Source organism: Miscanthus floridulus, chromosome 3 (genome assembly GCF_019320115.1).
Source record: "Miscanthus floridulus cultivar M001 chromosome 3, ASM1932011v1, whole genome shotgun sequence".
NCBI lineage: Eukaryota > Viridiplantae > Streptophyta > Magnoliopsida > Poales > Poaceae > Miscanthus > Miscanthus floridulus.
In genome coordinates, this window is record NC_089582.1 from 19259801 (window position 1) to 19270428 (window position 10628).

The window sequence follows — 10628 nt, forward strand, 5'->3', positions numbered from 1 at the left end:
AGGAGAGGAGTGAGGACTGGGCCGGCTAGGCCTTCGGTACAGAAGGGAAGGAGGGAGGTTTTTCTTCTTTTTATTTTCTATTCTTTTATGTCAAAGCACTTTCAAATCATTTCAAAAGCAATTTGAATTCATTTTGAATTTAGATCAAAACCACGCATCACAACAAAACATATGAACCAACATAAATGCATCAACAAGGTTGCTAACCCTATGATGAATTTTAATTGAATGAAAATTTATTATTTCCCTATGTTTCATGAGCACAAAAATTCCGAATTAAATAAGTTTAGCTCTATTTCCAAATAAGCAAATTTTAGGGTGTTACAAGTTTGACTAAGTTTATAATAAATAGTATTAGTATTTATGTCTCTCAATAAATTTATCATAAAAATATTTTTTATAACTAATCTAATGATACTTATTTTGTAGCATAAATGTTTGTGCTTTTTATATAAATTTAATTAAAATTCAAACTTTTTTACTCTCGAGAAACGAGAATTGCATTATTTTGTGGACGGAGGTAGTATATAATAATTCAAGATGGGCATATAATATACATGGCTGAGTATTTACACATCATTTTCAAGGCTACTTACTGAACAGATATTTGACAGTGTGTTCTGAATCGGTGAAACAGTAATACTAATATATATAAGTGGCTACGGCCTACGGCCGACAGCCGTCCATGCATGTCCAAGTAGGGATTTTGACCTGAAGACAAATGTAACATCCTAGTAGCTCCGGTGTGAACCTGTAAATTGCGATCATATTCATGCGTGGTTGCATGACCTGCTTATCTTAATTAGATCATTTTTTTAACCGAGTTTGACGGCGAAAAGATTAGGGATCCTTCATAGGTATATAATAATACTCGCTCATGTCATCACGGCTGATGATAACTCAAAAGTATGTCACTGCCTGAATTTACCGTGGTAAGTAAACAAAGCAGTGTTTGGTCAGCAAGTAGCCATGGCTTCAAAATTTTGATGATTTCTGGTCATGTGTATGCCTCTTATATCTTTAATAAATACAAAAGATACACGCGTGCGTGCATGACTGCTGTGTTGTCTTGAGATCTAATTTCTAATGCGTTATTATAGTATAAGGTGCTTTCAGTTTTGACACTCAAAAACACAATGTGGAACACTGGGACTTTCAGTATGCCTTTGCCTCTTCTGCAATGAGATCAATTCAACAGTCATCAGCAAGTTGGTAAGACATGTTCTTCCAATGGAGATTCAAACTGCCTGCGTGTAATTGAACTTTTCTTCTCCATCCTTGTAATAGTTTAGCACAAACCATTTCTTGGTGACTGCATTATTGCGGCCAGCGTTGCTATATCTTTCCAGCAGCTACATATAATATCATTTCAAATGAAAGGCAAGAAATGCCAAATTTACTTCTTTATATTGTTCATAAATACAAAGAATTAGTGCAAATTTACTGGCTCAAACGCTCAGTTTGCAGGATACAACAAGAATTTCCTGAATGAGAGACAAAAAAATTGCCAAAGATGATCTTCTAAACATGAAAGTTCAGGTATACACACACGCTCAACACAGTTGTGCTATTTTATTTCAGCAGGGCCAGAGCACATGTTTAAAGGGGGTTCAAGTTCACAAACTCATGCTGAAACTTGAACAAGAATGCAATAATGAACTAAAATGAGAATCTACTAATACAACTCATCACGGTGAACAAGAATGGACACAGTCCCAGCTAAGCCTTCTAAGCAATTCTCACAAAAAGGTTGGCCATCAAGTATCAACAGGAATATCCAAGCTGTTTTCTTCGGGTTCTGTGGTTACTTCCCTTACATCAGACACTTCAGAAGAATGGGGATTATCCCACTCAGTGTCCCCGACTGTAGGGATATCAACTCCCTCGTCATCCAACTCAACAATGTTCTCCGTAACTGGTATTGGATCTGTATCACTTACGCAAGCTTTATCAACATTATCGTCTTCCATGTGCTTCGAAGCAGTAGTGCAGAGCTCCGAGCTCTCTTCACAAACCTGTATTGTGCTAGTCTCTTGCCTGGAAAACATATAATCTCCCATTAAGCTATCTCTAAAAGAATCTAGTTTGAGAAACTTGCAACTGGATGAAAACAAAAGTAAATCAAATAGAATTATAGACACCAAACCTTTGTATTTGAGATTGTAGAGCATCCACAAGGGCTAGGAGATCCTCCTTTTCTTTGATGGCAGACTCAAATCGGCTCATGGATTCTTTTATGCGGATGTCAGCATCAGCTGCTGAGACCCTAGCTTTCTCTTCGGCTCTGACAACAGCTGCTTCCAGAATTACAGCATTTCCTCTAGCTTTTCCTAGTTTTGAGCGCCACATCTGAGCTTCTTGAAGAGCAGAATCTCTCTCTGTTAGCAAACGATCTCTCTCTTCAACAAGAAGCTTTGCTTTCTCCTCCGATTCCCTTAACTGAAACAAAAATACAGACAAGTTCAAATATTTTCATTGACATGAAGCATTCTCATGGTGGTCTGAATCTAGTCTATAACACTTTAACTAATAAGCATTAGAAGATATGTGTACTGTATGCGATTGTTACCCTAAGCAAAGATGCTTCAACTTGTTTCTCATGGTCTTGTTTCAGACGTTCAAGTTCTGACGTAAAAAATCTTCTCTCTTCATCAATTGAACGTGCTGCAGATGCAGCAGTTTCAGCTGCTTCTGCAGTCTCCTGTAACTTTTCTGCAATTTCATTGATGGTAGAATCACGTGCACGAATATCCTGCAACAATTGGTGGAGTTCGTCGTCTTTAACTCGAAGGGTCTCCTGTTGGTCACAGAAGCATTGCCATTGCCAGAAAAATAGAAACAAGAAAACAATTTCAGTATCCAATCATCAAATTATAGCATATTATAGTTTTAGAAGTATCGCTTTGAAAGACAGACTACAATAAAGTTATCCATCATATGAGCTTTAAATGTTTTATTATAGATGTTAAGTTCATTATCAACTTTTGCATCACAGGATTACAAATCAGTTTTCAGTCAGTCAGTGAACTTTTATGAAGTATTGTTGTCATATAATCCAGCTATAGCAACAGGGTGCTGAAAGGGAATATATATCTCCTGTTGGTTGCAGCAAATTTAGTATGCCAGGAAATTGGCTGGTAACTGACAAAATTCCTGTTGATTTAGCAATATTTTTGTTGATTTGGCAAAAAAAAAAGTTATCATCTATACAAAGTAGTATAGCTTCTCACAGTGCATAAATGGTTTCAGCAACTATAGTCTATAGGACACACCATTTGCTGGTTTTTGGAGCACAGTCTTATGTACATTACATCAGCAATTCTAGCATCCACTGCTCAATTACTGAATAGTAATTCAGGTACTCTTATGTGCAAGTAGTATATGGAAGAGCATACCATCATTATTGTGAGATCATCTAATTGGCCTTTCGTAAGTTTATTCGAAGTTGAGCCCAAAGTTGCCCGCAGGGAAATCTTCATTGCAGCCTCTACCTCCTTTGTTGCTTCAATTGCAGTGGCATTGGCTACAGCCACAACAGTTGCAACTGTTCCCAATTTTGCAGGACCATTCTCACCCAATGAATCCACGGCCTCCTTATGAGCCTGTAGTACCAACTGAGTCGCACTGCATATGAAGCAAGAAAATATTACTAGGCTTCAAGGTCTGCAGATATAACAGCAGTACACAAAATGGGAAATGATAGATATGTGCACATCGAACATATCATACATCAACCAAACGAAATTTAAGGGAAGGGATATTATATATACTGAGGCTATTGTAAAGCCATAACCTAGTTATACGTTATACTGCATTAATTTAATAGCACATTATGCATGACATGTTTCATCATGTTCTTTTTCTGATAAATGGGCAACCAAGTAACATTATCAATGAGGGAACCAAATGAAACCCTTTGCTTTGCAAGATGCTACAAGCAACTGTTTCTTTGTTTCACTTTGGAACAAGAGCGCCAGTAGCACTAACTATTTACAGGAAGCTTTTCTAATCATTGGGGAAGTGGTGAGCAGTGATCCAGGTCAGCTAATGAGAATACCATAGTAGAGCACCAAATAGAGCAAAATTTTCAACGTTTCTGATTCTGGTTAGAAATTACACAATAAAATAACAAGGAGTTTCACATCTGCTAATTCTAGTGTTTACACATGAAAGTCTACTCCCTCCATCCTAGAATACAATGGATCAAAGCATTCAAATGTTTTCATTAATGAGTAAATTGCATGAATTTCCATTTAAATAAACCTACCCGTAAAAAATTGCGTGATTTGCCATTATGTGTGCGGTAGTTGAGCAAGGCCTTCTCTAAATTCACCAACCACAGCCACCATATATGCATCAACTAAATAGCAGAGTTCAAGTCAAGGATGCATGGGTCTTTTGAAATTTCTCTTAATCTGTCTTAAATATCTAGTATCCAGGACAAAGGGAGTAGTCCACTAATATGGTTTTCTATTTTTTTCCTCTTTTCAGTTCTGCCAATACTGACACTTACAGGAACAAATCAAACAGCAACCCACTATAGACCCAGTTGTACAAGTGCAAATAGCAGATTCAACATATATTCAATTAATGTTCATTTAATCTTAGTCAGTCCAGTGGCAGGGAAGAGATAATCCAACAGTAATGCAAAACTCATGGTTCAGGATAAAACCGGTTTCAGGGAATACAAAAGTTAAAAAGATAAATATAATCAAGAACCGTAGATTATCAAAGCTTACTGTAAAGTGGATACCCATGCTCTTGCAGCGCTGGGAGTTTCTGCACAAAGAAAGTATTCCTTTTTCTGTGGAGTTCCAATATCTAGAACACTAGTCAAAGAACGCAGCGAATCAAATCTAGACAAAAGGAGAAGAGAGGAAACATTATTACACAAAGATACCCCATAAGGATACAGAAACAGCATCCATCGTATTTTGCCAGTCCACTGCACCAAGAGTTTGCACAGGTCATTACAAAGTTTCCACAGCGTATATCCAAAAGTCATGACGGACTAGAATAGAATTAGGTCCATACTGGAAGTTTATAGGCGATAGTGTCACTGTGCTTGTCGAATCAAACACGATTACTCCCCTAACATCTTTGTCACTCCTATGGACCCTACATCATCCAAAAAATTTGGTGTCATTCATTTGGCGTTCAGGTACCGCCTCTTTGGCAAAAAGGAAAACAACTCTGCAGTTACCGTACTTGTATTCTATTTTTCCAGTTGTAGGATCAAGTATGACCCAGCGCTCATTCCACTTTCTTAGCTGATATATATGAGTAAAAAGAAGAAACATCATAAGTGGAAGCGTGGAATCCAAACAAAAATAGCAATGCTATGAGAATGGAGAACACCTCAGAAGTCGCACATAGACTAGATGGTTTATACACGGCTACACTAGCAAGGAACTGAATTTGCAAATAAGAGGAAATGACAGTTGGCAGGTAAACAACCAACAGATGTTAACTAGAGGCTCGCAACGGTATCCAAGCGTCAGCAATAACAGCACAGGTTGGCTTTCTAGCTGTTTCCTGCAGTAATTTCTATTGACATCGAGATAGGGAACCTGTACCAAACTGGAAATCCAGAAAGAAGGGGAAATGAAGGGAGTGGATTTACCGTGTCGGATCGCTTCAAGAGAGGGCCCTGGAGGAGGTGGCGGGTGGAGGTGGAGGAGAGCTGGCGCCGCACCCGGTCCAAGCTGCTCTGCATCTCGCCCACCACCTGCGGTCCGCTCGACGCAAGAGCGAGGAGCAAGAGAAATTCCCAGCAGCTCCCGGTGAGATCCCAGCTCAAATCATACGGAAACGCAAAGGAACCCGCCAGCGTCGGCCGTTACCTGGCCCGATCCGGGGAAAAGAGAGGAGTTGCCGAACTCACCGTGCTGCTGCTCCCGTTCGAGGCCATGGCTAGCTGCCGGTGCCGGCCGGACAAGAGGAAGAAGAGGAAGGAACCAAACCGAGACCGACCGACGACAGGTCTTTTCGTGCGTCTGACTGAAAAAAATGAAGGATGGCGGATTCCCAGAAGGGGATTATAATACCTACGTGTCCGGGCTTTAGTAACGTATTCTGTGTTTACACCTCCGTCCTTTGCAGACGTATTTGACCACCAGTACGAGGCGGAACGGAAACGGACACGTCCTCGTCGTCAGATATGGATATGGAAGCAACTCAGCAAGCAGAGGTGATCGCATTGGAGATGGACTTGGAGTCCAGCCGCCGCCTTCCGTCCCGATCAATAAATAGATATCCGGGGCAATCTCACGACGCCGTGACAATAACAAGAACGAGATCCATATCCAATCTGCAGCAACAGCGAATCATCGATTTGGAGAAGAGAACTAGAACTAGAAGCGACAATGGCCGGCGCCGGCGGCGAGGAGTGGATTTACGTGCTCTCACAGCAGGAGGAGGCGGTGGACGATGCGGAGGCGGAGCAGGCCGTCGCCGCCACCGCTGCAGGAGAGCAGAACAATAAGCCATCCAAGAACCCGGATGACGCCGGCGAGACCGCCGCCGCCGAGGAGGAGGAGGAGGAGAAGGAGAGCAACGACGACGACGAGGAGGAGGCCAGCGCGCAGCCGTCGGAGCCGGACAATAAAGCAGTGCAGTCGTCGTCTCAGCAAGACGGTGGCGGCGCGCAGTCGTTGGACGACGAAGAGGAAGAGTACCCGGACTACTACACCCCGGAAGACACAGAAATCGAGAAGGAGTACCTCGCGGCTTTCGATCGCGCCGCCAAGATCGGCGACGGCGACGGAGCCGCCGCCGCCTCTGGTAATACAGGCGGCCGGCAGGGCCGTGTCATGGAGAATCCCTACTACGACCGCTACAACAGCCACGACGACTACACGTACTCCGAGCCGGCGTACCCGTACTACCGCGGATACGGCGGCGACTCGGGCCCAGGTTCTCTCGGTCTCGGCTCCGGTTACGACTACAGGTACTACTACGACAGGTACGGCTACAATGGCTACTACTACGGCGAGCCGTACGCGTACCCGTACGTGCCGGGATACAAGACGGCGGTGTACCAGGCGCCGCCACCTGCCTTCAGCGCCAGCTTCTACCCGGTGGGGCCGCCTCTGCGGCCGTACGTGTACCCGACCCCCGTGCCCGCGTACGTGCCGTCGGTCCGCCCCGATTTCAGCCGCTACTCTGCGCGTGCCGACGAGCCGTCCCCGCCGGCCGTGGCTCCGACGACGCAGCCGCCAGAGCCCTCTTGGGATTAGTCATTGTATAATGTAGAATTCAATTTTTTAGGGTAAACAGTATAATGTAGATTTCAGTTTTTTAGGGTAAACACAAGATTATAGTTTACTTTGCTGGGATCGGATATGTCGAATTTTGGTCGGTAAAATGTCATTGCTTTACTTGCAATGCAAGCTGCAGTTTAATCTAAATTTTGATTTTTGCACTTGCTTTACTTGCAATTGCATCGTGATGTTGCATCGAGTGGCACCAGGTGATCGAGTTGCAAGCCGTTGATGCTTGTTACTCTTGGAGGTTGCCACCTCTTAGACAGCTGGATGGTGGTCTCCGTCGAAGCCCGCAAGAAGCTTGTGCGGTGCTCCGGAGAAGAACTTTGTGAGGGGCATTGTGCTCGCCCCGCGGGAGCCGCGAAGAGCAACTCTAGTTGAGCGTGTCATTGAGCTACCCTCACTTTCGGGGTAGGTTCTTGCGGTGCCCAGCGTGCGGACTTGACGGATGATGCCAATTAGCCACCGAACCATCAAGTGAGCGGTTGACACAACGGGGACGTAGCGTGTTGGCAAGCATGTGAACCTCGGGAGAAAATTCACCGTGTCAACATTGTTCTTCCTGTTGGTTTGCAATCCCCTTACACAGACTTGTAATTACTTTCACATACATTGTGCCTATGTAGTTGCTTTTATAATTAGTTAGCTTGTGTAGCTTGCTAGTTACCTTCTTGCTTGTGTAGCATAGAAGTAGCTCTCTTGCGTGGCTAATTTGGTTTGTGTAACCTTGTTAGTCATATTGCTTAGTTTGTGTAGCTAAGTATTTACGCTCTCTAATTTGGCATTGGTTGTCTTGTTTTTGAGCATTGCTAGTGAGCTTAGAAGCTTTGTGCTTTTGATTACTAAAATTGTGTAGGAGCTCCCTAATGTGTAAAATACTAGTGGCATAGATTTATGTGACCCCGCTTCTAGAATTGAATAGGTGAGCTTTAGCTAGCCCGGCACCTTTGTTGCCTAATTAGGATCTTTATAAGGTACTTGTGAACTTCGATAGAGGGGTATAGTCTTGGCTAGACCGATTGTTTTAATTCCGTATTTATTTCAGTTAGACGATTCGACTAAATTTAGAAAGAACTATTCACCCCCCTCTAGTCCGCCATCTCGACCCTACAAGTGATATCGGAGCGAGGTCTCTCATTTGTGGTCTTCACCGACCCGAGAGGATGGTGGCTTATGAGCTAGATGTTGTGTGTCCATACACTTTTGATGGCACACACTTTGTACGGTGAAAAAATTGGATGACATGCAATTTTAAGTTCATTCCCCCCCCCCCAAATGTGGTGGATCATAGATATGGGCTTTTCTCATGCATTGGATGAAAAGAATGCAACTAAAGCGCAAAAGAAATGCCTACATCTCGATTGCCAAGCTACTAACATTTTCTATCAATCCATGAAAGATAACATATTTGGGGAGATCATGTACATGAAGACCGCCCATGATATTTGGTTGTACCTCAACTTAATATATGGGAGTGTCTCCAATGATGATGATAAGGGCACCAAGGAGGAGGTGTACGAGTGTGTCGAGCATGACCACAATTTGGTGATTGTGGAAGATTGTCCCACCTCATGGTCAAGTGATGATAATGATCGATTCACTACAAGTTCACTTGACAAGGTTGATAATGCCACAAGTGTTGCACATGAAGATTCTACCTCAAGCACACTTGGTGGTGATCTTGATGATGATGGTTCATGCTCGGACCATGATTATGATGCTACTACAAGCCCATCCACTACACCACATTATTTCATGTCACAAGGTGACACCAAGGTATCAAATACTAATGTGGTTGATCATGTTAATTCATATGATGAGCTTGTTAGTAGACTTGCTAGCATGACTATGTCTTTAGAAAATGAGAAAGCTAAAACATTGAAATTAGAAAATAAAAACTCATTTCTAAAGAACTCATGTGAAGAACGTAAGAAATTATTTGATGCTCTTAAATCTCCACATTGTGAGCTAAAATTGAATCATGAGACACTACTTGCATCTTATAAAGAATTATTAGAACAACATGCTTCTCCCATTAAAGTGTTTACAAAGAAACTTAAAAATAATGAGAGCTCATCACATGGATCAAATGATAAATTACAAAATATTGCTAACCCTTGTGATGTAGGCAGGAAGCATGTATCCACCTCTTGTGATGATTTATTAGAAATGCCATGTTCTTCATATATAGATGCATGTTCTACTTCTATGTCTTGTGAGACTAACCTTTTAAAGGAGAACAATGAGCTCAAAAATGAAGTAAAGAATTTGAGCAACAAGTTAGAGAGATGCTACAACTCAAAAGTCATCTTTGAGCACATGTTAAAGACTCAAAGAAACTATGGTGATAAATGTAGCCTTGGCTTCAAGAAGAAGATGACAAAGGATGAAAGAAAAGAGGGAAAGAAAGATAAAGAAGCTACAACAAAGAAAGCTCTCGCATACCATGTGCTACCGGTGTCATAAAGTGGGACACCATGCAAATGGTTGCCCTAACATTGAGATGCTAAAGAAGATAAAAGAAGAAGAGAGGCTCAAGCATGTGAAGTGCTTCAAATGCCGCACTTGTGGTCATCTTATCTCAATATACCCAACCAAGCAATTGGTGAAGCAACTAGAAGAGCCTCAACCAAAGCCACAAGTTGAGCAAGAGAAGACACCCCAAGAGCAAGTCAAGATCTATCATGAAGATGGTGGTGACTTGATGATGAAGAAGAAGAAAACAAGAATGGGTGGAAAGGCAAGGCATCTAATGCAAACTCAAGATGCCAAGATGATGAGTAAGAATAAAGATGAGAAGAAAGATCTTGCTCACATCAAGTGCTTCAAGTGTGGAAATATGGGACACTTTGCCTCTAAGTATCCTACCAAGCTTGAGAAGAAGGCTCAAGCAATCCATGAAAGGCAAGGCAATGGGAAGCATCACATGAGCAAGTAAGAGAAGGCTCAATAAAAGAGAAAGTGCTACTCATGCCGAGAAAGGGGACACATGGCACATTCATGCCCCCTAGGTAACACTCCTAAGCCTATTTCAATTGATGATGATTCTATGCTTAGGAAGGATGGTAATGGTACCTCTATGATTGCTATTGCAAAACATCCCGCTACTTATACTAAGGCTTATCCTAAGTATGTTGCTCCTAACTTGAGAGGACCCAAAATTGTTTGGGTACCATCAAAAAATGAATGATTGAATGTATGTACCATTGGCATTGGAGGCTTGGTTCAAATGGTATTCATCTTGTTGATCATGTAGTTGAGCCAAGTATTGATAAGTGATGATCATTATCCCAATGCCATGATAAATTGAGTGAAGTCCAAATGATATCAACAAACAAGTGCATTGTTTCGAGTTATTGGCGA

At 42.2% G+C, this 10628-nt stretch overlaps 1 protein-coding gene across 1 annotated transcript; it reads right to left on the reverse strand.

Annotated features, from left to right (window-relative positions):
- Nucleotides 1-1534: 1534 nt before the first annotated feature.
- On the reverse strand, nucleotides 1535-6039 carry LOC136541432 (uncharacterized). The gene is made up of 10 exons (XM_066533295.1): nucleotides 5885-6039; nucleotides 5624-5728; nucleotides 5209-5270; nucleotides 5035-5118; nucleotides 4914-4945; nucleotides 4740-4821; nucleotides 3396-3624; nucleotides 2570-2797; nucleotides 2147-2439; nucleotides 1535-2037 (listed from the first exon to the last, which is right to left on the reverse strand). Exons 1-10 carry the CDS (start codon nucleotides 5909-5911, stop codon nucleotides 1758-1760), a joined length of 1422 nt encoding a protein of 473 aa, XP_066389392.1. The 5' UTR covers nucleotides 5912-6039; the 3' UTR covers nucleotides 1535-1757.
- Between the last annotated feature and the right edge of the window lie 4589 nt (nucleotides 6040-10628).

Coding starts and splice junctions, on each gene's coding strand:
- LOC136541432 (XM_066533295.1), bottom strand. CDS start 5,911: ATGGCCTCGAACGGGAGCAGCAGCACG. Junction 4,946..5,034: donor CTATCGCCTATAAACTTCCA/GTATGGACCTAA, acceptor CTCTTGGTGCAG/TGGACTGGCAAAATACGATG. Junction 3,625..4,739: donor GCATGGGTATCCACTTTACA/GTAAGCTTTGAT, acceptor CTTCATATGCAG/TGCGACTCAGTTGGTACTAC.